The sequence below is a fragment of the Ovis canadensis genome, chromosome 14, assembly GCF_042477335.2.
Source record: "Ovis canadensis isolate MfBH-ARS-UI-01 breed Bighorn chromosome 14, ARS-UI_OviCan_v2, whole genome shotgun sequence".
In the NCBI taxonomy this organism is placed as follows: Eukaryota; Metazoa; Chordata; class Mammalia; order Artiodactyla; family Bovidae; genus Ovis; species Ovis canadensis.
This window is the reverse complement of record NC_091258.1, coordinates 68804781-68832237: the sequence shown is the minus strand read 5'-3', so window position 1 is coordinate 68832237 and position 27457 is coordinate 68804781. Positions and strand designations below refer to the sequence as shown.

General features: G+C 42.3%; 1 protein-coding gene across 1 annotated transcript; it reads left to right on the top strand.

Moving 5' to 3' along the window:
• Positions 1-1504: 1504 nt before the first annotated feature.
• Positions 1505-25715, top strand: SLC6A16 (solute carrier family 6 member 16). The gene is made up of 11 exons (XM_069552430.1): positions 1505-1965; positions 2401-2558; positions 2747-2873; positions 3091-3266; positions 3504-3614; positions 3791-4032; positions 22144-22330; positions 22672-22873; positions 23015-23174; positions 25082-25244; positions 25455-25715. The coding sequence occupies exons 1-11, from the start codon at positions 1536-1538 to the stop codon at positions 25713-25715; spliced, it is 2217 nt and encodes a 738-aa protein (XP_069408531.1). The 5' UTR covers positions 1505-1535.
• The last annotated feature ends 1742 nt before the right edge of the window (positions 25716-27457 follow it).

Genomic DNA, 27457 nt, shown 5'->3' with positions numbered 1-27457 from the left:
TTGCATTTTAAAATGTAATAGAAATAGAACTAAAGATGGAAATTTACATCTGAGTTTTGTTTTTTTTAACCTATCATTGAAATGTAAGCATTTCCTGAGCTGCTTAAGAACTCTCTGTGAGCAGTGTGTCTCACAGCTGATTTATCCTTGTGACCCAGATGTGCCTGTGCTGGCTTGGCACCTACTCGCTGCCTCTGCTTTTGGGTGGCGTACTCTTTCCTCCTCTGAAAGAAAACTCCAGTTCCCTCTCTTCCCCTCTTCCACATCCTGTTTTTTTTTTTTCCTTTTCTTTTCCATCACAATCCTTGCCTGTTCTCTTGTAGAGCATTTGAAGAGCCAACAACAGATCAGAGCGGTGGAAGCACAGAGAACAGAGAGGAAAGTGGCCCCAGATATGAGGTAAAGCACCATCCGCTTGTTGGGGACAGAGCAGTGGGGTGGGGAGCACGGTTAGACTGTGACTAGATCATCAAGAGATAATCGCACCAGGAGGTGGGAAATGCTGTGAAGAAAACTAAAAGTAGGTTGGATGGAGAGAGTTGTGGGTAGGTAGCTACTATTCTAGATAGGCTGGCAGGGAAGGCGTCTCTGGTGAGGTGATATTTGAGCAGAAACCTGAGTGTTTTACAGGTGAAACAGCTCAGAGAAGTACAGCAGCTTTCCTAAGATTGGCTTACCAGGCAGATTTAGTGTTAAAGTCCTTTCTTTGATTCAGAAGCCCACTATAAATAGTACTGTCCTCTGTATGGAGTGTACCGCAAAGTTTTCAGAAACTTTTTGAGTGGAATTCCTCACTATTAGCTTGGCTATTTGTCTTTATCCCTTGCACTGAAATGTTTCTAAGAAGTAAAACTTCTGTGAAAGATTCTTTTGTGCTTTGAATTTCAGTGGTGGAAGAGACAGAAATGGGTCTTCCCAGTGGAGCTAGCGGTAAATAACCCACCTACCAGTGCAGGAGACATAAGAGACACGGGTTTGATCCCTGAGTTGAGAAGATCCCCTGCAGGAGGGCATGGCAACCCACTCCAGTATTCTTGCCTGGAGAATCCCGTGGACAGAGGAGCCTGGCAGGCTACAGTGCATAGGCTTGCACAGAATCGGATATGACTGAAGCCACTTAGCATGCACACATGCATGGTAGAATCTGGGATTTCCCAGGTGGCTCAGTGGCAGAGAATCCATCTGCCAATGCAGGAGATGCAGGTTTGATCCCTGGGTCGGGAAGGTCCCCTGGAGGAGGGCATGGCAACCCACTCCAATATCCTTGCCTGGAGAATCCCATGGACAGAGGAGCCTGGCGGGCTGCAGTCCATGGGGTCGCACAGAGTCGGACACGACTGAAGTGAGTGGCTTAGCATATACACAACAGGGAGAGAAATGGAAGGTTTCCTTAGGAGGTATTGAGGATTGTTTTGTAACTCAGTCATCTTTTTACTCTAAAACCTAAAATCTAGTTTTTGGTGTCCTTCAGGTCTACCCACAAAATCAAATCCTCCCTTGTGAAAGTTGGAGCTGCTCCTGAAAGTCTCCCTGAAATGACAACAGAGGCCCAGGCTTCAGGAACGTCATTGGCCAAAGTCTCATCTGCTGAAAGCTCCCCCGGAGGTCACTGTTTGGAAGACAAGAGCACAGCCACCTGGTCTCTGACAGCCTGGGTCTCTGAGGTCCAGGCTTTTGAGGCCCGGGCTATGAGGGCTCAGGCCTGGGAGACGCAAGCTTTTGAGGCTCAGAGCAGGGCCAGCCATCCCAAGGCAACCCCTGTCATGGGGGCAGAGGCTGCCCCAGTCGTGAGACAGAGATTCTTACCTGAGAAAGTTCAGGTGCCAGAGGAGGAGAAGAATGAAGTCCTCATTACTCGTCCATTCTGGTCCAACAAGGCTGAGTACCTCCTGGTCCAGATGGGCTATACCATGAGGCCTGTCAGTCTCTGGAGTTTTTGCTACCTGTGGCTTCACAGTGGAGGTGGTAAGTCTGGGTACCAGGAGCCACGGATCCACAAGGGGCTAATAAGATGGAGGCCTGTCTAGACTTCAAACTCCCAAGGTCTCTGGGGCCTGTAGAGGATAAAGACTTGGTATCCTGAGCAGGATAGGAGTCAGATGCCTGAACATGAAGGATCATGAGATGGGTAGAGCTATAGAATACCTGAACAGGAGGATGGTGGGGCTAGAAGCCTGGGTCAGGGGTGGAGGTGAAGACTAGATGTTTGGGTCTTCCAGGAATTAGAGACCAAAGAACTGGACGCCTGGAACTGTAAGGGATGTGCAAACAGTTGACCCCTGATGAGATGCCCCTGATGGAGATCACTGGCGGGGAACGAGTTTTTCTGTACCCGTGAAGAAGTCCAGATACCAAAAAGCCAGCTGGTTCTGAGAGATCCTCCTTGAATCCCCTCCACAGGCATTTTTCTCATCATCTACATCTTCTTGCTGTTCTTGATTGGGATTCCTCTCCTCTTCCTGGAGATGGCAGCTGGTCAGAGGATACGTCAGGGCAACATTGGTGTGTGGAAGGTCATCAGCCCCTGGATTGGTGGTATAGGGTATACAAGCTTAATGGTGAGGAGCCCTGGGCTGCCCAGGCCTACCCTTTACACCCCTTCCCCATCCTAACCCTCATCTTGGAATGGGTCCCAAGGCTGCACCTCCATGGGTCAGATCCCTTCAGTTCCCCAGTCCTCTGTCAAATCCCCTCCTTTTTCCTGACCCCTCTGTTCCTCCTCAGCCACCTCCTCCCTGGCCCCTAGGTGTGCTTCATCAATGCCTTGTTCTTGAATGTGACCATTGCCTGGATCCTCTTCTACTTGAGTCAGTCCTTCCAGTATCCCGTTCCATGGGAGAAATGTCCCTTACTGGAGAACGCCAGTGGCTTTGGTGAGGAGGAAGTGAAAGACGAGAAGCGGGGAAACAGAGAGGTAGGAGGAAATTTGGAAGAGGAGAAAGGAGCAAGGAGTGATAAAGAAGAGGAAGACTGTGGAAGGAAGAAGAAATGGGGGGAAAGGGGAAAGGAAGAGGGGGCAGTGGGGGCGGATAAAGAAGAGGGGAGGGGTCATCCTGTCTAGCAGACATGTCCAGAGCCAGGTCCCCTCAGATCCTGAATGTGCACGGACGACACCCTCCCTGTACTTCTGGTACCGGATGACTCTGAAGGCCTCAGACAGGATTGAGGATAATGGGCCACCAGTGTTCAGTCTGTGCCTGCCTTTATTCATGTCCGTGTGTCTTCTTGGTGCTTTCATGCTTAATGGCCTCAAGTGGACTGGGAAGGTGAGCCACCCATTTTTTTGATATCTTGACATTCTCAGATGCTTTGGCCCTCACCTAAATTTGTTACTCTTTGATTTGCTAATTTTTCACTCCCTCTGACTTTTTACTCCCAGTAGCCCCTGACCCCTGCTAGAAGCTGTCTTCTAACTCCTCCTTATTTCTGATTCAGAACTTTTGATCTTTGCTGATTTTTGGTTGACTCCCACTGGTACATGCTTTGTCCCACTCTCAATTCAGATAATGTGTGTCTTGGTATCAACCAGCGGTCTCATAATGCTCTGTTTTGTCCTGCGGAGTGTAATGCTAGAAGGGGCAGTATTTGGCCTTCACCATATGACAGTTGTCAAGGTAAGATGTATCTTCCTCATTCCCCTATCAGGCCTTGGAGGACATTTCCTGCCTATTCTTAGGGCATCCTTTCCCCATTATCTCTGTCTGTGTCCCCTCTCCCCCATTTTAACCCTTTTAAGATTCTCTTCTCCTTCTTTGACATCTTCCCCTAACACTTGTCTTCTCCCTTTTAGATATCAGCTATATACAACGTGAACGTATGGCGCGGAGCAGGGAACCAAGTCTTGTGTTCCTTGGGCCTCGGCTTTGGCTCCATTGTCTCCATAGCCTCGCACATTCAGTCATCCAGCAGCTGTCTCAGTGATGCCGTTATTGTGGCTGTGGCTAACCTGATCTCCATGTTGCTTGTCACACCTTTTATCTTCTCTATCTTGGGCTTCTGGGCCACACAGCTCACGCACCGCTGCAATGAGAAGTAAGCCCAACCTCTTAGTTGAGGATCCCAACTTCAGGGAACTACAAAACACAAAGAGCCTAACCTTAAAGTTGCTACAAAGACCCACATTCACACGTCTCAATCTCAGGTGCACTTGCAAGCCTCTACTTTTCCCTATAGTGGAAAACAGAGACAGTAGAATCCCTGTCATATATTATCCTTCTTAGAGCCCTTTTCTAGTCCTAGAAATCTTCAAACTCTGAGAATGCCAACTGTTCACCTCAGAGTACCTCCACAGAGATATGAAAGCATTCAAGGTTACTCTAGTCCCAGATCGCATCCAGAACCATAGTCATCTGTAGAACTCTCCACTTCTTGAATGCCTTCATTTTTTACTGTCAGCTCCTAAATTTAGGGATTTCTGTTGGTCTTTCATCAGTTCAGTTCAGTTCAGTCGCTCGTGTCCAACTCTTTGTGACCCTATGGACTGCAGCACGCCAGGCCTCCCTGTCCATCACCAACTCCCGGAATTTACCCAAACTCGTGTCTGTTGAGTCGGTGATGCCATCTAGCCATCTCATCTTCTGTCATCCCCTTCTCCTCCTGCCCCCAATCCTTCCCAGCATCAGGGTCTTTTCCAATGAGTCGGGTCTTTTCCAATGAGTCAGCTCTTCGCATGAGGTGGCCAAAGTATTGGAGTTTCAGCTTCAACATCAGTCCTTCCAATTAACACCCAGTCTATCATACTTAAACCATAAAAGGACTCTCAGAACTAGAGCCTTTATTTTTAAAATTCTTTTTATTCTTTAATTCATCCCCATTTTTAATACTTTAGCCATTAATTTCAAAAACACTCTTGAAACATTTAGAAAGTACTCCTTGTATAACATGAAGATTGGTCAGGTGAATCAGACCATAGACCTTGCCTTCACTGAGTTTTAAGGTTTGGAGGGAGAACGGGAGGGGAATTAGATACTTGATTATATGGTCTTAAACTCATGACGACCAGCAGCAGAAGTCATGGGGAGGACAAAATACAGAGCTATTCATTCCGCCTGAGCTACTCAGAGAAGAATTCTCAGAGGAGGCAAACCTAAGCTGAATTTATCGCTGGTAATCCTAATGCATGCAAATGGCCACTGTTTTCTTTCTAGAAGGTTGGGCATATTCAGACGCACACCTGCAAGAGTTCTCTAATGTTTATGTTTAAGAATGGAATTGCTGGGTAGGGTTGGCACACCTATAGACTTAACATATGTTGTCTGATTTTCAACATGGTTTATGATACGTGAGAATTAGTGTATTTCACTTTCTGCACAACACTCGATTGAACTTGGTCAAACTTTAAAATTTTGCCAGCCTGGTGGGAGTGTAATGGTATTTTTAATATTTTAAAAAACAGTTTATTGTATATTACATACATATAGAGGGACTTCTTTCATGTCTCAGATGGTAAAGAATCTGCCTGCAATGCAGGAGACCCAGGTTTGATCCCTGGGTTAGGAAGACCCCCTGGAGAAAGGAATGGCTCCCCACTCCATTCTTCTTGCCTGGAGAATTCCATGGACAGAGGAGCCTGGTGAGCTACAGTCCATGGGGTAGAAACATGCATAAAACAAAATGTGTAGTACCCATTGTAAGAACTAGAAGGACCTTGGAAGCTCTTCATGTATCTCTAATTATATCTTTTTTCTTCCTTCCTAGAGGTACCCATTATCATGACTTTTATGATAATTAGTTCTTTGTTTTCTTTACATTTTCTAATATGTATGCTTATCTAAGCAATATAGTTTAATTTGAACATTTATACAAAGCAGTAGTTTAATGTATCCATTTATGTAGTCTAATTTGTTCATTTACATACACATTTTCTTTGTATTCTTTTGTGTTTTACTTTTTAAATTCAACATGTGCTTGAAAGATTCATCTGTATTGTTGTATCTTCCTCTAGTCTGTGCTTTTTTAATGCTGTATAATATTCCAGTAAATGAACATACCACAGTTTATTTGCCCATTCTACTACTAGCGAATGTTTGTACAATCTTTCTAGTTTGTGGCTATTGAAACAATGTTTCTCTAAACATTATACATTTTCCTAAGTGCACTACATGTGTGCACATTTTTCAAGGGTATAAAAGTGAAATTGTTGGAGTGACCCCACTCCAGTGCTCTTGCCTGGAAAATTCTGTGGACGGAGGAGCCTGGTAGGTTGCAGTCCATGGAGTCGCTAAGAGTCAGGCACGACTAAGCGATTCCACTTTCGCTTCTCATGCATTGAGAGAAGGAAATGGCAACCCACTCCAGTGTTCTTTCTTGCCTGGAGAATCCAGGGACAGAGGAGCCTGGTGGGCTGCCGTCTATGGGGTCACACAGAGTCGGACACGACTGAAGCGACTTAGCAGCAGCAGCAGCAGCAGTTATCTATTGCTGTGAGACATGTCACTCCAAAAGTAAGTGGCTGAAAACAGCAGTGGTTTGTTAATTCCTTCTGATCTGTGGGTTGACTGGAGAGTTCTTCTCCTGGGCGTGGATGGGTTAACTCACATGTCTGCATTCAGCTGGGCCCAGCTGGAGCAGCACTGCTCTGCTGTACATGGTGGTGGCTGGGCTCACTCTGCTTGCACGGTTGGCAGGGCAGCAAAGCCTGTTCTCTTCCAGGAGGCCTCACCTTGTGGCTAGCCTGGGCTTCCTCATATGGCAGCTCACAGAGAATAAAGGTGGAATCAGAAAAGTATCTTGAAGACTAAGCATGAGAATGCTCCCGTTGTCACTGCTGTTACATTTTTTTGGTCAAAGGAATTCACAAAGGCACCCCAGATTCCAGGAGTGGGAAAATAGACTTGGTCTCTTGATGGGAAGAGCTGCTAAATACCGTGACCATGTGTCTTCAGTCTCCTGCATCTCTCTTCTGCTTCACTAGATAATGCGAGTTGCTTTCCACAGTGTCGACAGGAGACACACTGTCTCTGTGTCTGTCTCTCACACACACCCACTGCTTAGTTCTGATACTAGAATATGGCTTCCCTGATGGCTCAGTGGTAAAGAATCTGCCTGCAATGCAGGAGACACAGGAGTTGTGGGTTTGATCCCACAACTTCCTGGGTCAGGAAGATCCTCTGGAGGAGGAAATAGCAACCCACTCCAGTATTCTTGCCTGAGAAATCCCACGGACAGAGGAGCTTGGTGGGCTACAGTCCATAGGGTGGCAAAGAGTAGGACATGAGTGAGCATGCACACACGCACACACACTGCACTGATTCTGTGTTCCAGTGTTTGCTGAAAACTTGTCTTTATCCTGAGTTTTATGGTCAAAATGCTGTGGTTCTTTCTCCTCAGTTCAGTGTGGTTATGTTATTCACTTGAAATACAGTTATGTTCATTTATTTCTGTTTATATGACATTTTAGCACCCCTAATTTTATTTTATTAAACATTAATATGGATTCCAAAGACAAAATTATACAAGAAGATACAGAGAAATGTCACTCTCCCAGATAATCATGATAGTGTGATCACTCACCTAGAGCCAGACATCCTGGAGCGTAACGTCAAGTGGGCCTTAGGAAGCATCACTACGAACAAAGCTAGTGGAGGTGACAGAATTCCAGTTGAGCTGTTTCAAATCCTGAAAGACGATGCTGTGAAAGTGCTGCACTCAATATGCCAGCAAATTTGGAAAACTCAGCAGTGGCCACAGGACTGGAAAAGGTCAGTTTTCATTCCAATCCCAAAGAAAGGCAATGCCAAAGAATGCTCAAACTCCTACACAGTTGCACTCATCTCACATGCTAGTAAAGTAATGCTCAAAATTCTCCAAGCCAGGCTTCAACACTTCATGAATCTTGAACTTCCAGATGTTCAAGTTGGATTTAGAAAAGGCAGAGGAACCAGAGATCAAATTGCCAACATCCGCTGGATCATGGAAAAAGCAAGAGAGTTCCAGGAAAACATCTATTTCTGTTTTATTGACCATGTCAAAGCCTTTGACTGTGTGGATCACAACAAACTGTGGAAAATTCTGAAAGAGATGGGCATGCCAGACCACCTAACCTGCCTCTTGAGAAACCTGTATGCAGGTCAGGAAGCAACAGTTAGAACTGGACATGGAACAACAGACTGGTTCCAAATAGGAAAAGGAGTACATCAAGGCTGTATATTGTCACCCTGCTTATTTAAGTTTATGCAGAGTACATCATGAGAAATGCTGGGCTGGAGGAAGCACAAGCTGGAATCAAGATTGCCGGGAGAAATATCAATAACCTCAGATATATGCAGATGACACCACCCTTATGGCAGAAAATGAAGAACTAAAGAGCCTCTTGATGAAAGTGAAAGAGGAGAGTGAAAAAGTTGGCTTAAAGCTCAACATTCAGAAAACTAAGATCATGCCATCCTGTCCCATCACTTCATGGGGAATAGATGGGGAAACAGTGGAAACTGTCAGACTTTATTTTTTTGGGCCCCCAAATCACTGCAGATGGTGATTGCAGCAATGAAATTAGAAGACGCTTACTCCTTGGAAGGAAAGTTATGACAAACCTAGACAGCATATTAAAAAGCAGAGACATTACTTTGCCAACAAACGTCCGTCTAGTCAAGGCTATGGTTTTTCCAATGGTCATGTATGGATGTGAGAGTTGGACTAGAAAGAAAGCTTAGCACCGAAGAATTGATGCTTTTGAACTGTGGTGTTGGAGAAGACTCTTGAGAGTCCCTTGGACTGCAAAGAGATCCAACCAGTCCATCCTAAAGGAGATTATTCCTGGGTGTTCATGGGAGGGACTGATGTTGAAGCTGAAACTCCAATACTTTGGCCACCTGATGCGAAGAGCTGACTCATTGGAAAAGACCCTGTTGCTGGGAAAGATTGAGGGCAGGAGGAGAAGGGGACGACAGAGGATGAGATTTTTGGATGGCATCACCGACTCGATTGACATGGGTTTGGGTGGACTCTGGGAATTGATGATGGACAGGGAAGCTTGGCATGCTGCAGTTCATGGGGTTGCAAAGAGTCAGACACAACTGAGTGACTGAACCGAACTGAACTGACCATCACTTCAACCCAATTCCCACCCATCCTCTGAAGGAAACTCATTATTTTTTTACTTTATCATTCTGGTATTTGTAAAAATAAGTAGAAAAACATATATTTTCTTATTTACTTTCTTTCTTATACAGAAGATGGGATACTATATATACTCTTGTTTTTCAGTTTTAAAGAGTTTAAAAAGCCTAGAAATAACTCCCTTCACATTGGTTCCTTTCTTATTCATTTGCCTTAGGCCTAGTGGTATTGCCTGCCATTCTGTATATCTGCTGTTTTTCTATACTTTATAGAGTTCTCATTGCTGCTAGTAAGAGAGCCCTTATTGTAGTTAATAATTGGACACCATTGGGATTAAAATCATTTTCTCTTTGAAAGATTCCATTACGATAATGAAAGTACATGTTACAAAATTGGAGGAATTTATATGTTCTGTACACAGTTGATCTTTTGCACAATGCAAGTTTGAATTGCACAGGCCCACTTACTTATACGTGGATTTTTTTCAATAGTACTACAGTACTACATGATCTGCGATTGGCTGAATCCATGGATACAGAACTGGATACTGAGGAATTGCAGATGTGGAGTTCTGACTATAAGTTAAAAGTGGAATTTCAGCTGTGCAGAGGGATGGCTCTCTCAACATCCCATTTTTAAAAAATAGATAACTTTCAATGAGCTTTTTTTTTTTAAAAAAATTATTTTAATTTTGGCCGTGATATGTCTTTCTCTAGTTGTGGTGCAGGGGCTTAGTTGCCCTGCAGCATGTGGAATCTTCCCAGATCAGGGATCTAACCCATGTCCCCTATATTGGCAGATGGATTCTTAATCACTGGACCACCAGGGAAGTCTCTAACCCCCATTTGTTGAAGGATCAACTACATGTTATTTGGAGTATGTAAAGAAATCTTTCAACTCAATGAGAAGGCAAACAACCCAAGAAAAATGTGCACTTAACTTTTTACAGTCTAATTAGAATTAATATTTTACAACTTCAAGTGGCTCAGAGGTTAAATCATCTGCCCACAATGTGGGAGACCTGGGTTCGATCCCTGGGTCGGGAAGATCCTCTGGAGAAGGAAATGGCAACCCACTCCAGTATTCTTGCCTGGAGAATCCCATGGACGGAGGAGCCTGGTGGGCTACAGCCCACGGGGTCGCAAAGAGTCGGACACGACAGCCACTTTCACTTCACTTTCACTTTAAGTGACATGTAAAACTGTATCAACATAATAAGACCCTTTATCTTCCCCACTTTGTTTTATGGTTGTCATATGTACCACATACACTGAAAATCCTATCAAACAATGTTATAAATTTTACTTTCAACTGACATACGTATTCTCAAACTTAAGAGGAGAAAAATATCCTGCTGTATTTACCTGGATATCATTTTCGTGGCACTTCCTTAGTTTCTGAAGTTTGAATTTTTCCTCCAGTGTTATTTCCATTCCATCTGAAAAACTTTTAACATTTCTTTAATATTAAAGATATGTTGGTCATGAATTTTTTGAGATTCCTTCATCTAATAATGCCTTTATTTTACACTTATTTCTTGGAGGAATTGTGTGTTGACAATCCTTCTCTTTCAATACCTAAAAAATATACTATTTCTTTCTGGTCTCCATTTCTGATGAGAAACACAGTCACTCAAATTGTTGTTCCCCTGTATACAATGTGTTATTTTTCTTTGGCAGCTTTCAGAGTAAAAACAATTTTTAAAAATTGAAGTAGATATACAGTGTTGCTAGTTTCAGATATACAGCAAACTGAATACACAAATCCATATATTCCAGATTTTTTAATGTTTAGTTTTCATTTGTTTGATTTTGATGTGTCTGAGTGTAGGTTTTTCAGGTTTATCAACTCCTGTTTAAGTTTCATTGAGATTCTTGAATCTAAAGTTTTTATGACTTTGACCAAATGCCAAAGTTTCAGGGAACTTTTTCAGCCAGGCCACTGACTATTTCTTCTGTCATCTCCATTCTGATATTTAGCCACTGCTGGGGTCCTGCCCTGGTGGATCCAGGGAATTCGAAGCGGGGACGGCGTTGGCGTGAGAAAAAATTATTTGTTTATTAATATAAGATTAGATTAAGAAACAATAGTGTAGCAGGAAAATTAAGTGGAGAAAGAGGGCTGAATAACTTGGATTATGTGGAAGACCAATAAAGTTCCAGACAAGGAACTTGCACCATCCACGTTAGGCCACTGGCGTCCGTTTGAATATCGGAGAGTGCTCCGCCTTGGGCTCTCTCTCTTACGGATCTTAGAAGCCAGGACAAATAAGTAGACATGATGAGCCTCCCTGCTCCAGATGAGAATTCAGCCGGAAAAAGAAAAGAACAACATGGGGAAGCCCAGCATTGGTGCAAGACTCCCAAAAACTATTTTTCAAAATCAGCTTATATACCCCAAGTTGTACATAAAGAAATAGAGTTATGCAGGGGCAGCAGTCCTGACCCTCATTGAGACAAGGCTTTCTTTTTGCATACCCTCCTGTATACAAAAGGTCTCAGGTGGTTTAGATTATCTTCTGGCCAAGAGGCTTGTTAACATTTTTATGGCTCTCTTCCTGGATAATTGTCCAGAAAACTCCTTTTCTGAGAAGTGTTTTTTCTTTACTCTGCAACCCCTCAAAGTACAAAAAAGTTACATTCCTATAGAACAAAGGTGCAGTGGGTTATAACAAAGAAAGTACTTAACTCAAAGATCTAGTGTTGCTAATACCAGGTCTACTACCTGTTTTTCTATATACCAACTATACCTAAAAATAAAAGATATGAAAATTTGGCAGCAAGAATTGGCTCAACAAATGAAACCTTTAATCAGTCCTATTCTAATGATTTTGACTCCTCGGAAGCCTGGACATTCCTAGGATGTTTTAAGCTTCCTGTGCCTCCCACAGTCGGGCGGCCTCAAACAATTACATGCAAGTCCTGCAGGCAGGCTAGAAAGCCATCAGAGGGGTTTTTGGATTGAAACACTCGTATTATGCCCAGGAGATTTATTATCTAAAAGCTCTAATTTTTTCCAGAAAAAGGTGGTGGGGGACAGTCCCCTGTTAATGACAGAAGAGTAGGTGGAAAGCATAACATAGTAAAGCAGGCAGATTCTGGTCTTGGGGGGTGGATGCTCAGGAATTTCCAGGGGGAATCCCTGAAGCCGAACTCGTCCTTGTGTTTTGTCAGGCTTCCTTCCGCATGACCTTGTCACGGGTGGGATTCCTCACGCTGGCTCCCGACAAGCCACTCAAGTGAATTTTCTGTTATTGTATTTTTCAGTTATAAAATTTTCCACTTAGTATTTTTCTTGTATCTTTTGTCTGCTGATAGTTTGTCTTTCTACTTGTTTCAAGAGTGTTTGCTCTGACTTCTCAGAGTATGATTATAATAATTGCTTTAAAGTCTGATAGTTAAAACTTCTGTGTCATTTTGGGGTTGTTATGTGTTGATTATCTTTTTCCTTGTGACATATTGAGATTTTCCTGATTCTTTATACATTAAGTAATTTTGTGTTGTATATATTTATTTTAAACATATATGAGACTGTATTCATTTTCTTTGGATAATTTTTTGTTTTATGAGACAACTGCCCTGGTTAGATTTATGTTGTAAGTTTCTTCCCATCTTCTGTGGGCTGTGGACCCAATGTCAGTTCAGTTTTTAATTTCAGTGCTGTTTGGATCCATTTAGTTGTGTGCCACTAATAGTTTGGAAGCTGGGCAGTGATATACCTTATTTTCTAGTTGTCCAAGTCTTTGGAATGCTGTTCAGGGTCAGATATAACCCTGTGCTACCAAGAATTTCATATAACACTTTATGGGATCACCTTCTTCAGCTCCTTCCTACCTGAAGTCTCCCCAACACTTTCCAGTTCTTAAGCCCCACTACTTGACTTTCTGCCTAGAAAACTAGAGCTTTAGTTTCCCTGTTCTGCGACTCATTTCATCAACTCCATCTGCCTCCCGGGCTACACATTGAGACAATAGAAAGAATATTTAAAGTAACAGGGATTTTCCTCCGTTATCCATGTACTTGGAACCACAGTTTATCTGGTCAGAGGATGGATTTCCATCTCAGATGTATAGATACTTGCCCAGCCACCTCTGTCGCTGCAGGATTGTCTGACATGTTTGATAAAACAGAAAAGAGCAAGAAAAATCAGGGGATTTCTCTTGTTCTCTCTGAAATTTGAGGCCTCTTTTCCTTGGGCCAGAAATATTGGACTTTTTCTCTTGGAATTCTTTTTGTCCATATTCGATAGACAGTTCTTGGTTTCAGGCTACTTTTGAGTCCAGGTCTGGAGATGCTATCGGGAAAAATCATTGTAAATTCACTGCTAATACAGTGGTACTTTGAATTTGGTTTTCCTTCTCCGAGCTGCCTGTTGCTACCGTTTACTTTTCAGAGTCCTTTCATGTACAGGACTTTCAATTGCATCAAATAAAAGTAGGGTAGAATGTACATCTGAACTCTTATTTCTGATGAGAAGGCATTCAAAAAATATTCATCCTACTTGGAATTGGCTAAGCTTTGTAACTTTGTAAATGTGTATTTTTCACCAATTTTGAGAACTCAACCGCCATTCTCTCTTTAAATATTTTTTTTTTTGCCTCATTCCCTCCTCTGCTTTTCGAACTCTAAATTACGTGTATGTATATTAAACTCTCTGTTACTGTCCTGTAAGCCCCCAAGGCTCTGTTCACTATGTTCTAAAATATGATTTCCTCTGTTCCTCAGATTGTATAATACTATTGATCTATATTTAAGTTCACCAACTTACCTCTGATTCAGTCCATCCTAGTACTTACTTATCTTATAACTGGAAGTTTGTACTTTTTGACTATCTTCATCCAGTTCCTCCACCCCCCTGCCCTGATGCATCTGGTAACCACACTTCTGATCTCTTTTTCTATGAGTTTCTTTGTTTTTGACGTATAATTAACCTACAACACTGTGTTCTCTCTTGGCACATAACACAGTAATTCACTATTTCTCTACATTTCAAAATGTAAGTCTAGATGTCATCTGTCACCATACAAAGATATTACATAAATATTGGCAATATTCTCCACATGGTACAGTTTATACCTATGACTCATTTATTTTTTAACTCACCAATTTCTCTCCTCCCTTAATACCTCCCTTCTAGCAACCATCTGTTTATTCTCTGTAACTGTGATTGTGTCTATGACTCTGTTTCTGTTAGGTATGTGCATTCATTTGTTTTTTAGATTCCATGTATGAGTGATCTCATACAACATGTGACTTTCTCTATATGATTTATTTCACTTAGCATAATATCCTCTAGATCCATTTGTATTGTTGCAAATGGCAAGATTTCCTTCTTTTTTGTGACTGAGTAAATATTTCGAGATATATATATATATATATATATATATATATATATATATGTAGTTGGGTTGTTCAGTCACTCAGCTGTGTCCAACTCTTTATGACCCTGTGGACTATAGACTGCCAGGCTTTTCTGTCCATGGGATTATCCCTGCTAGAATACTGGAGCAGGTTGCCATTTCCTCCTGCAAGGGATCTTCCAGACCCAGGCATTGAACCTGCATCTCTTACATCTCCTGCGTTGGCAGGCAGGTTTTTTTTTTAACCACTAGCACCACCTGGGAAGCTTGGTGTGTGTGTACATACATATATATATATATATATATATATATATATATATATATCTTCTTTATCATCAATTAAAAAATTTTTTTATTTTATATTGGAGCATACTTGATTAACAATGTTGTGTTAGTTTCAAGTGTACAGCAAAGTGATTCAGTTTTGCCTATTATCCATTCATCTATTATGGACATTTAGGTTGAGTTCATATCTTGGCTATTGTAAGTAATAATGAACATGGGGTGCATATATCTTTTCAAATTAGTGTTTTCATTTTCTTGGGTAAATACCCAGGAGTAGAATTGCTGGATCATATGGTAGTTCTATTTTAATTTATTGAGGAATTTCAGTGCTCTTTTCCAGAGTGGCTGTAGCAGTTTACATTCCACCAACAATGTATAAGGGTTCCCTTTTCTCCACTTCCTCAGCACACTTTTTATTGTTGTTTTTTGATAATAGCTGTTCTGACAGGTGTTGGGTGGTATCTTGCTGTTTTCTTGATTTGCATTTCTCTAATAATTAGTGATCTTGAGCATCTTTTCATGAACCTGTTGTCCATCTGTATGTCTTCTCTGGAAAAATGTCTACTCAGTCCTCTGTCCATTTTCTAACTGGATTGTTTTTAAGTTGAGTTGTATGTGCTCTCTGTATATTTTGGATTTTAGCCCCCTGCTGGTATATCATTTGCAAATATCTTTTCCCATACAATAGGTGGCCTTTTTTTGTTTTATTAATAGTTTCCTTCACTGTGCATAAGCTTTTTAGTTTAATTTGGTCCCATTTGTTAATTTTTGCTTTTGTTTCTGTTACCTGAGAAAATATATTGTTAAGACTGATGTCAAAAAGTATACTAAGTTTTCTTCTAGCGATTTCAGGTCTTATGTTTAAGTCTTTAATCTTTTTAGTTTATTTTTGTATGCGGTGTGAAAAAGTCGTTCAGTTTGATTCTTTTGCTTATAACTACCCAGTTTCCCCAACACCATTTATTGAAGAGGTTGTCTTTTCCCCATTGCATATTCTTGCCTCTTTTGTCACTGGTTTTGGATTGTGGTGTCTTAATTTTCATTTATCTCCTGGTATTTTTAAATTTCCTCTTTGATTTTTTTCAGTGACCCATCGGTTGTTTAGTAGCATATTGTGTAGCCTTCATGTGTCTGTGGGTTTTGTTTTGTTTTGTTTTTGCAGTTTTTTCCTTGTAGTTGATTTTTAGTCACATTGTGTTTGGTCATAAAAGATTCCAGTATGATGTCTGTCCTCTGGTGGGTGGGGTTGAATCCTGGGCCCTCTAGTGGTTAGGACTGGGTCTCCATCAAGCTATCTGGTTGGCCTGAGGCATCCCAGGACTGGTGCCAACTGACTGGTGGGTAGATCTGGGTCCTTGGGACTAATAAGCTAGAGGTACATTTCCAAAATGGCACTTGCCAGCTCCACTGTCCTTGTGGTAGAATGAGTTCCCCGAAATGGCTGCCAGTGTCTTTGTCCTCAGGATGAGTCCCAGTTGTCTTCTTCTCTGGGAGGCTCTCCAAGATCAGCAAGTGAGTCTCACTCAAGCTTTTTTCAAACTACTGCTTCTGCCCTGAGTCCTGGAGTGTATGAGATTTTGTGTGTACCCTTTAACAGTAGAATCTCTATCTCTCATAGCCCTGACTCTCCTGAGAATAAGCCCCACTGACCTTCAAAGCCAAAGATTCTGGGGGCTCATCTTCCCAGTGCAGAACCTAGGGATGGAGAGCCCCATGAGGGGCTTGTACCCCTTGCTCCCTGGGGAGACCCTCTACAATTGTAATTATCCTTGCACTTGTGAGTCACCTGCCCTGGGTCCTTGCTTATGCCTTGCCTCTGCTCCTCCTACCCATCTTGTTGTATTTCCTTCTTTATATCTTTAGTTGTAGAAGATTTTTTTCTACTAATCTTCTTGTCGTTCATGTCAATAATTGCCTTGTAAATAATTTTAGTTTTGGTGTGCCTGTGGGAGGAGGTGAGCTCAGGGTCTTTCTACTCCACCCTCTTGGCTACTTCCCCCATGTAAGTTTTAGAAATAGTTTGTCAATTTTTTCTCTTTTTACAAAAAGAGTTATGCTCTGCTATTGAGATTGCACTGAATCTATGGATCATTTTGGGAAGAATGAATAATTAACAAAATTTTGTCTTCTTATTTAAGAATGATATATCCCTATATGTTCTTTAATTTCTTTCAGTAGTATTCTGTAAATTTCAATATATGGCATGTCTTATAATATTTTGTAAAGTTTTTCTGTAATTTGTGTTTTATGTTCTATTGTAAATAATATTCTGAAATTTTAATCATTTAATTGTTCACTGCTTAGTATATTGGAATATAACTAATTTGTGGGTATTGGCCTTGATAAATTCACTTATTTTTGTAGCTTTAGGTTTTTCTACATATACAATCACATATCTGCATATGAAGACTTTTACTTCTTCCTTTCTAATCTTTAACAAGATTATTTTACTTGCTTTATTTCACTGACTAGAATCTCCAGTAGAAGATAGAAAAAGTGAGAATGGACATTCACGCATTTTGCCATTTTCAGGGGAAAGCAGTGAATCACTAGTATGTACCATATTATTTGCAGGATTTCCTCCCCAGATGTCTTTACTTAGGTTAAGCAAGTTCCCTTATATTCCTTATTTTGTGCAATTTTTTACATAAATGAATGCTGGAATTTTGTTATACAGTTACTCTATAACTACTGAGTTGATTATTTATTTCTTCTATATTTTTAGTGTGATCCATTATATTGGTTGATTTTTGAATGTTTAAACGTTCTTGTATTTCTGAAATAAACTCCACTGGATCATGGTGTATTATGTTTTTATCTGTTGCTGGATTAAGTCTGTTGACTTTTGTTAAGGATGTTGAATCTAGGTTGATGAGCGATAGCAGTATTTTGTTTTCTTCTGGTGTCCTTGCATGGTTTTATTTTAATCAAGGTAATACTGGCTTCAGAAAACAACCTGGGTTCCTCCTCCTCTGGTTTCCAAAAGAATCTTTGTAATATTATTATTTCTGACTCAAATTATTTGACAGAATATGCCAATGAGCCATCTGGGCCTAGAACTTTCTTCGTGGGAAGGTTCTTAATTATACTTCAATTTATCTAGTATATTGTGGGGCTCTTTTTGTTTCATCAGGTGTTATTTTTTTTAAACTAATTTTAAAATTTTATTTATTTTTATTTTTGGCTATGACAGGTTTTTGTTGCTGTATGGGCTTTTCTCTAGTTGTGGCACGCGGGGGCTGCTCCCTATTTGTAGTGCGTGGGCTTCTCATTTTGTTTTTGTTTTTTTTTTTAATTTTTGTTTTTACTTTATTTTACTTTACAATACTGTATTGGTTTTGCCATACATTGACATGAATCGGGCTTCTCATTTTGGTGGCTCCTCTCGTTGTGGAGCACAGGCTCTGGAGCACAAGCTCAGGAGTGGCGGCCCACGGGCTTAGTTGTTCTGTGGCACGTGGGATCGTCCCACATCAGAGCTTGAAACTGTCCCCAGCATTGGCAGGTGGATTCCTATCTTCTGTACCACCAGGGAAGTCTCCCCTGGTTCTTTTTTTTGTCTTCCATTTCTCTACTTGTTAGGTTCATATTTTTAAAAAATACTTTTTACATTTTTTTTAAATAGATATTTTAATATCCCTGACTGTTAAGTCCTTCATCTGTCATTTATTGCTCTATTCTATGACTGTTTTATTTACTGGTTTTTAATACTGATCAAGGTCACATTTTTCTCTTTCTTCATTTGTTTACTAATTTTTGACTGGAGGTTGGACTTTGTGAATTCTATATTTTTGCGTGTCTGACTTTTTGTTGTCTTCCTTGAATGAGTATTGATTGAGCTTTGTTCTAGCAAGTAATGATACTTGTGATTCAGTTTGATACTTTTGAGGCTTGATTTTAAGCTTCAGTAGGGTGGGTCTGGAGCCCTCTTTTCTCAGGAGTCCTTCAGTCCCATTTGGAAGGCATGGCCCTCCTGGACTCTCTGCTGAATACTCCATTCAGATTGGATGTTTTGCAGTTATTCTTTCTACAGGAGATCAGCCCTGGGTGTTCTTTGGAAAGAATGATGCTAAAGCTGAAACTCCAGTACTTTGGCCACCTCATGCGAAGAGTTGACTCATTGGAAAAGACTCTGATGCTGGGAGGGATTGCGGGCAGGAGGAAAGGGGGATGACAGAGGATGAGATGTCTGGATGGCATCACCGACTCGATGGACATGAGTTTCAGTGAACTCCGGGAGTTGGTGATGGACAGGGAGGCCTGGCGTGCTGCAATTCATGGGGTCGCAAAGAGTCGGACATGACTGAGCGACTGAACTGAACTGAACTGAACTGAGTTGTTCTTTATATATAGCCTTGTGGATTTTCATCCTGTATGTGTGACTCTTAAAATTCAGCACACACTCAACAGACTGGATGCAAATTTCTGGAACTCGTTTTCTTCATAACTACATTTCCTCCAGAATTCTTTCTTGGAACTTCAACTTCTTTGGCCTCCCTGAACTCCTTGTCTCCCCAACTCAGTGAGACTGCCATGGTATACTTGTGATCTTTTCTGCTCTGCAGATTAGAATGTGTTTTCAGGCAGAAAACCAGGATAATTACATGGTGCACCTCATTTGTTTTCCTTCTCTCAGGGATCACAGAGAAGGCAATGGTACCCCACTCCAGTACTCTTGCCTGGAAAACCCTATGGATGGAGGAGCCTGGTAGGCTGCAGTCCATGGGGTCGCAAAGAGTCGGACACGACTGAGTGACTTCACTTTCGCTTTTCACTTTCATGTATTGGAGAAGGAAATGGCAACCCACTCCAATGTTCTTGCCTGGAGAATCCCAGGGACGGGGGAGCCTGGTGGGCTGCTGTCTCTGGGGTCACACAGAGTCGGACATGACTGAAGCAACTTAGCAGCAGCAGCAGCAGCAGGGATCACAGTTCTGTACTGCCTGTTCAGTTCAGTCGCTCAGTCGTGTCCGACTCTTTGCGACCCCATGAATCGCAGCACGCCAGGCCTCCCGGTCCATCACCATCTCCTGAAGTTCACTGAAACTCACGTCCATCAAGTCGGTGATGCCATCCAGACATCTCATCCTCTGTCATCCTGTTTTCCTCCTGCCCGCAATCCCTCCCAGCATCAGAGTCTTTTCCAAAGAGTCAACTCTGCGCATGAGGTGGCCAAAGTACTGGAGTTTCAGCTTCAGCATCATTCCCTCCAAAGAAATCCCAGGGTTGATCTCCTTCAGAATGGACTGGTTGGATCTCCTTGCAGTCCAAGGGACTCTCAAGAGTCTTCTCCAACCCCACAGTTCAAAAGCATCAATTCTTCGGTGCTCAGCTTTCTTCACAGTCCAACTCTCACATCCATACATGACCACTGGAAAAACCATAGCCTTGACTAGATGGACCTTTGTTGGCAAAGTAATGTCTCTGCTTTTGAATATACTATCTAGGTTGGTCATAACTTTCCTTCCAAGGAGTAAGCGTCTTTTAATTTCATGGCTTAATTGTATCATAATTTTTTGTAATTCTAATATTTGTAGTAACTTTGGGGATATTTTTATTGTATTATTTCTCATGATGTCTTGTTTTTATGTGTGTGGTTCTTTCCATGTCTTATTTATTTGACTGTTATTTGTAAGAATTCTTTAAGGCCTAAGAAGAGGGTATATTCATCTAGATAAGACTTTTGCTTTTACTTGATACATAGGGACATTAGAAAGACTCTAACTTTAGCTTTTGTGCCAACCAGGCTCAAATATTTGGGCTCCAAGTTTAAGCTAGGGTTGGCTGTGGTTATGACATTCAGGAACCTTAAAAATTTGCCCTTGTTTTGTCCTTTTCTGAAGCAGCCTTCCTTGTGTTCCCTGTGGTGTGGAACAGTTGGGTGCAAGCTTCTGGTTCATTTTTTATTATTGAAGGTGCAATCCTTTGAAATGCCAGATTTAGGGGAAGACCTTCTGTTCTTATCCTTACTTTGGGCATGCTCTGGTGCTTTTACATCAAACTGCCTGGAAACTCCAGGTATAGTTTGATGTATGTGACGTACCCTTCAAGGCAAAATTGCTTTGCAAGTCTTCTTCCCCCACTGCTTTTGTTTGTACTCTGATTTTTGTCCAATACTGTAATTCCTTATTATCTTATCAATATTTTTATTTTTCAAGATTTAAAAATATCTTTGAGTCTTTTAAATTATTTCCAGTGAGAAGTTTGGTCCAAATATTTAACTTGCCTATTACCAGAAGAGCATATAGTATTTTATTTTCTAAAATGTGATTAGAAATGCCGCTTTGTTGTTGCTGTTCAGTCGCTAAGTCATGTCTGACTCTTTGCGACTCCATGGACTACAGCATGCCAGTCTTCCCTGTCCTGCACCATCTTTCAGAGTTTGCTCAAACTCATGTCTATTGAGTCAATGATGGCATCCAACCATCTCACCCTCTGTCCTACCCTTCTCCTCTTGCCTTCATCTTTCCCAGTATCAGGGTCTTTTCCAGAGAGTCAGCTCTTCATATCAGGTGGCCCAAGTATTGAAGCTTCAGCTTCAGCATCAGTCCTTCCCGTGAATATTCAGGGTTGATTTCCTTTAGGATTGACTGGTTGGATCTCTGCCACTTGCATTTTGCTATTATCAGCAAACCTTCCATTGAAGTTACTATAGAGCAATGAGCTGAAGTTTTAAGGATTTATAGGAATTAGCCCAAGTGAAGAATGATGGTGGGAGTGGGGTTGGTCTTGAGCATGAGAGAGCATGGCATGCCCTGGAACTGTAAGAAGTTAAGTGTGAGCAGAGCAGATCTGCAGAAGGTCATGGGGTAAGATAAAAGTTAGAGAGCAGGACCCAGATCAAAAAGTGCAAGAAGTTTCTCACAGCATAGTACAACTTCATGGGACTGTTGTGCATATGGTACACTTAAGTAAATGCTCCCTGACATTCAGTTATACAAAGCTTAGAAGGTTGACTTTCACCCGCTAGTCTAAGAAAGAGGTAGGGAGTGAATAAGAGATCCCATCATTAGAGCAGGGACTCAGAGTTTCCAAGAACTCTATAAGACTCAAGAAGACTATAGGAAAGGCTTCTCCTGCCCCATCCCCTCAGGGTCATAAATTATCCAGGCTCATAAAAATTCATGACTTTGAAGGTGGGTGGCTTCTAGATTTAACCCCAGGCTCTACCTTACCCTGGAGAAGGCTCTACCTTACCCTGGAGAAGGAAATGGCAACCCACTCCAGTGTTCTTGCCTGGAGAACCCCAGGGACTGGGGAGCCTGGTGGGCTGCCGTCTATGGGGTCGCACAGAGTCGGACACGACTGAAGCGACTTAGCAGCAGCAGCTACCTTACCCCGATCAGTAACATGATGTCCTTTCTTATCTGGAAGGTAAGGGAAAAGCAGATCATTTTCTAAGGAGCAAAATGATTCTATGTAATTCCACTCCTTATCCTCAGGAATACTGAAACACTTTTGAAGCTGGTAAACATGGGGATACTGCCTCCTGAGGCCCAGCCACCTCAAAATCTGATTGGTAACCCAACCTCTATCTTCACCTCCTGGTTCAACAGCCTCTCCAACCCCATCAAGAAGGATGTCCTCAGCCATGTGGCTGAGTGCAACTTAGAGGAGCAGTTTTTGAAGGTCAGTAAAAATAGGTGAATGAGTCCTAGAGTTCCTTCAAAACCTTTTGTAAAACAGAAATTTCGGCTTTTATTGGCACCAGAAGAAAAAAATCCCAGAAGCACCAGGATAAGTTGCAACCTTGGTAATGCAAAGAACTACAGTTTGCAGAATGCCCTTCTATGAGTAATACTAGGTGGACTGGTTTTCCATGTCAAAGGGTCAGCTTGGAAATCTGGTTTTCTCAGTGATGCAGGGGTTTTAAGAACATTTTCAGGAAAGATAGAATATATCTCTGTACTTTGTGTTGTTTTTGTTAAATTCAAGGACACTTTAACTCCTCTCCTTTCTCCCCTTCACAGATTAAGGGGAGCACAAACTTTGTTTTCCTGGCCTTCATTGAAGCCATGTCTTTTATTCCTGGGTCTGTCTTCTGGTCCTTCCTGTTCTTCGTAATGTTGCTGAACCTGGAGATGTCCACCATGATAGGGATCGTGGAGAGCATCATTACCTCTCTCCAGGACATCTTTATTTCTGTCCAGAAATATACAAAGCTGTTTACAGGTACTCTGACCTACGTGTGTATACCCATCAATGACCCTGACTTCATTCAGATTGTTATACGGCCCTAGTCTATCACCTCTGCTTAGCCCTTGTTACCCAGCCAAACCTCTGACCTTGATCTAAATCCAATGTTCCCTCCAGTGGTTGTCTTAATGTTCATGTTCCTGTGTGGCCTCTTCTTCATTCGACCGTCAGGCAGCTACTACATCAGACTGCTATCTGACTACTGGACAATCCTCCCTGTAATCATCGTCATCATATTTGAAAACTTGGCTGTGAAATGGTCCAGAGAGGCCAACAGGTGATAGCTTGGGTCTATAGGGAAGGTTGATCCCTTTCTTGTTGCCTCTATTTTCACTTGACAAGAGTGACATAGGGACCCTTAACTTCAGGGAACTCCAGGGCCCTCTGAAAAACCTTTTTATTCATTCATTCATTTAACATATTTCTGGGGTGCTTAATATGTTCTGGGAACTGTTTCAGTAATCAAGGACAGAGCATTAGGTAAAACAAGCATTGAGTAAAACTCCCTGTCCCCAGGGAGTTTACATTCTAGTGGTAGAGATTCATAATAATAACCAAATGAACAAATACAAATGGCAAGAGGTGATAACTGACAGAAAAATCAAAAAGTGAGGTAAGATGATCAAGAGTGGGAGTATGTGCTATCAATAACTTTGATAGGATCACAGGGAAGGCCTCTCTGGTAAGGTGACATTTGAGCAGACTCCTGAATGAAATGAGAGGAGGAACCATGAAAGGATTTTGAGAGAGCATTCCATGTAGAGAAAACAGTAAGTACCAAAGCAAGAGGAAGCATCATTCCTGAAGTTTTTGAGCAACAAGGAAATCAGAGATTAGAATGTTATGAGCTGATGCCAAAGAGGTAATGGGAGATGATGTAGGACTTTGTAGCTATGGCAGGACGTAGTTTTTTATGTAGAATGAGAGAGGAGGCATGGAAGGGTTTTGAGAAGGGGATTGACGTTATCAGGTTTGTTTTTTTCAAAAAGATACCTATGATTGATTGTTGTATGATGAATAGACTATGAGGAATCAAGAGTGAAGCAAGGAGAGCAGTTAGGAGCTATTGTAATATTCCAAATGGGAGTTAATGAATGGCTTGGACTAAGGTGGGAGAGGTGTAGGTTGAGAGATGTGGTCTAATTCTGCAAGGAAAAGCTACTAAGGAAGAGGGAACAGGATAATCAGGAACATTAAGCATAACTGTGGAAGAAAGAGTGGGAAAATCCAAATAAAATACAAGGAATACAAACAACTTCCAGGCCCCATTTTTAAACAGGCAGATGTGTAGTCATCCACATGGTATAATTTAAGGGTAGAAGTTTCAGGTGGCAGCGTTTTCAGCTGACAGTGGTTCTTGGAGTCAGTTTACTCACTCATTCACTCACTCATGTGTATCCTGAGTCTTTCTTTGTGTCAAGAAAGTCTTGTGGTAGTGGGGTACAAATGAATGGAATAAGCTCCTCTCAAAGAGTGCAGAGTCCAAGGAGAAAGACAATCCCAGTACAAGAAGGAAAGCCTATAGTAGAGGTAGCCTGGGACATTTAGGGGCATCTGGAGAGTCGGGGAAAGCATCCTAGGTACAGGATGGTTGAGCTTAGTCTGGACAGATGAATATGCAGACAAAGAGGGAGAGAGAAGGGCACTCTAGACCAAAGGATTCCATTTGTGTATTCATTGAGATTGAGAACATGCAGTAAAGGACTGGAATATTGGCTGGAAGAAGCTAAGAAAAGCTTGCGACCCCATAGACTGCAGCCTACCAGGCTCCTCTGTCCATGGCATTTTCCAGGCAATAGTACTGGAGTGGATTGCCATTTCCTTCTCCAGGGAAGAAAAGCTGAAGGAGGGTCAAATGTTACTCTTTTAGAGTCTGTGTTGTTCACTATGGATGAATACCCAGCAACTAGAAGAATCCCTGGTATGTCATAGACACTCTCATATTCACAGAATGAATGAAAGGGACTTGGCCTTTATCCTGAGGGCACTGATATCCATGAAATGTTTTTGAGCAGTAGAGGAATATTTGAAATTTTTTCTTGATTAGGGATAGAAGATTGACTGAGAAGAAGATAGAGGATGAGGCTTGAGCTGAGGCAGGGGCTAAGGTCTGGCTGATCTTGTCCTCCAAGACTGGGTAAGGCCCAACTGGGCCTTCTACAGTCTTGTGGCCCTTCCTCCCAGTTTCTTTGCAGACACGGCTAACCTGTGGGGCCATCCTATGTACTCCATCATTTGTTGGCTGTGGTCCTGTCTAATTCCAGTTGTGCTGCTAACCCTGTCTGCGACCACTGTATTTCAACTATCTCTGAAGAATGTCACGTACCTGGCCTGGGACTCAAGCACTGTAAGTCGCCCTCCTCAGACCACTGACCTTCATAGGGAGTGGGGGGCTAGATTTTTCAATCCACTCTTGGTCTAAAGACTATCATCTCATTCTCCGATTCCCTGAAAACTCTTAGTCCTCTGTCCTAGTTCTCCTCTGACCCTCCCCTTCCCCAGTCCTTCCTCTTCTGGGAACTTCTACGTTCTGAACCCCTTTCCCATCTCTCCACAGTCAAAAGAAATGGTTCGACAATACCCATCATGGGGGCTGTTCATATTGTTCAGCTTTTTACTCATTGTCATCCTTCCCATCCCTATATACTTTGTATATTGCTTCACTCATGGGATTCCCTTCAACTCCACCAGCTGGGACAAGCCTATGATATCCTCCAAGTCCTTACCCCTAAGTTTCCAACTGACACCCATTAAAGAGGTTGAAAACGAAGAAATCCTCCAAGGTGATAGTGAAATTGCTGATCAATCTGTGGTGTGACTTCCTAACTATTTATTTGGCCTTACATCATATATCCCTCAAAACAGCTTTTAATAGGCAAGTCAATATCAAATTGCAACTGTTGATGTCTCTAGACCCAGAGCTGCTTTTATTCCCAAGGATAGGGACATTTTTGGGTGGGGTGGGGGAGCTCATGGAGCCTGGCTTTGCAGTTCGTCTCCTAGACCACATCTTCCCTGGTTACTACTTTCACTGTGTTTTCCCCATCCCTTCCTCAGTATATACACTTACCATTTTATATGCCATTGGTGATGCCTACAGAACCTGCTTCTCAACGGGTCTACCCAGTTTCTGGAATGAATCTGGAGGAATAATGCTGTTGGTCAATAAATTAGTCCACTGGGATTCTAAGCACTGGGTGTGAGCAGATTTTTTTTTCTTCTATAAATATCTCAGATGTTCAGTCTTCCTCTCATGAGGCTTCCATTCTTTTGAGAGCCAAATGTCCAGCCCTGAGTTCCTGCCTTTTCTTGCCATGGTAAATTAAATGCTAGATTACTCGACTTGCTTTATCCAAGGATTGACCTTGAGCCAGAAGAAACCCAGGAAATGGTGACTTCAATAAAGATGTAAAGGGTATTAATACACTTGCTGATGGGAAGTGATAACCCTATCATTCATCTAAAAATTAATCTTCAATAGATTCCAGGACTGTTGCAGACTCTGTATCTGTGAATTGACACACAACCAGCTTGGGGAACTACCAAATTGTATTGCTGAGCCCATCAAGGTCCCATATCTGCTTGGTAAGAGAAACATGGCAGGTTTTACCACAGAGATAAGTCAAATGAATTTGCCTAGTGGATGATAGGGCTTCCGTGGTGGCTCAGACGGTAAAGAATCTGACTGCAATGCAGAAGACTCGGTTTCGATCCCTAGGTCAGGAAGATCCCCTGGAGGAGGAAATGGCAACCCACTGCAGTATTCTTGCTTAGAGAATTCCATGGACAGAGTAGCCTGGACGGCTACAGTCATGGGGTCGCAAGAGAGCGGGACACTGTTGAATGACTAACACACTTGGCTCCTCTGTCCATGGGATTCTCCAGGCAAGAATACTGGAGTGGGTTGCCATTTCCTTCTCCAGCGTATCTTCCCGACCCTGGGATTGAACCCGTGTCTCCTGCATTGTAAACGGATTCTTTACAGCTGAGCCGCTGGGGAACCCCCACGGTGGATGATAGCTGAGTATTTCAAAACTTGTGTGTGTGTGTGTGGGGGGGTGACTCCATAACAGCTGAAGCACTTCTCAAGAGGAGGTGGGGTCAGTCCCTTAGGAACTGGGGATTGGAGGCTGTGGGTGGAGGTTTTGGAGACTTCCGAAGATCCAGGGAATGGGTTTCTCTTAAACGCTCAAGAGATCCCAGGACTTCAGATTGCTTTGGACTCACAGGGAGGTTGTCCCCTGTTTAAGTTTCTGTGACAAAAGAAGAAAGAGCGGACATCCTCAACCACTGAAGCGTGGGACCCCTAGGTGAGTCTGGTGAATGGGAAGAGCAGAGATCCCAGATATCTCTGGACCTCGGACGTTTGGAGCTCAAGCTTGAGGACTGCAGGGCTGGAAGGGATGTGAACCTCCAGGTCATCACCCATTGGCTCCGGTACCTTGGTAGCCCCACCCTCCCAAGCTCCTTCCTTCCTGCCGCGCCTCCCCACTCCCCACCCCAATCCAAACGATCCTTCAGCTTCAAGTCCCGTTCTATTGAGTCGGGTAAGGTGGGAAT

Bases quoted from the DNA above. Each gene is read 5' to 3' on its own strand.
- SLC6A16 (XM_069552430.1), top strand. From the start codon at position 1,536: ATGACAACAGAGGCCCAGGCTTCAGGAACGTCATTGGCCAAAGTCTCA. The intron at 2,874-3,090 runs GTGAGGAGGAAG...AGGTCCCCTCAG, and splicing joins GGAGAACGCCAGTGGCTTTG to ATCCTGAATGTGCACGGACG. The intron at 23,175-25,081 runs GTGATAGCTTGG...CCTTCCTCCCAG, and splicing joins TGGTCCAGAGAGGCCAACAG to TTTCTTTGCAGACACGGCTA.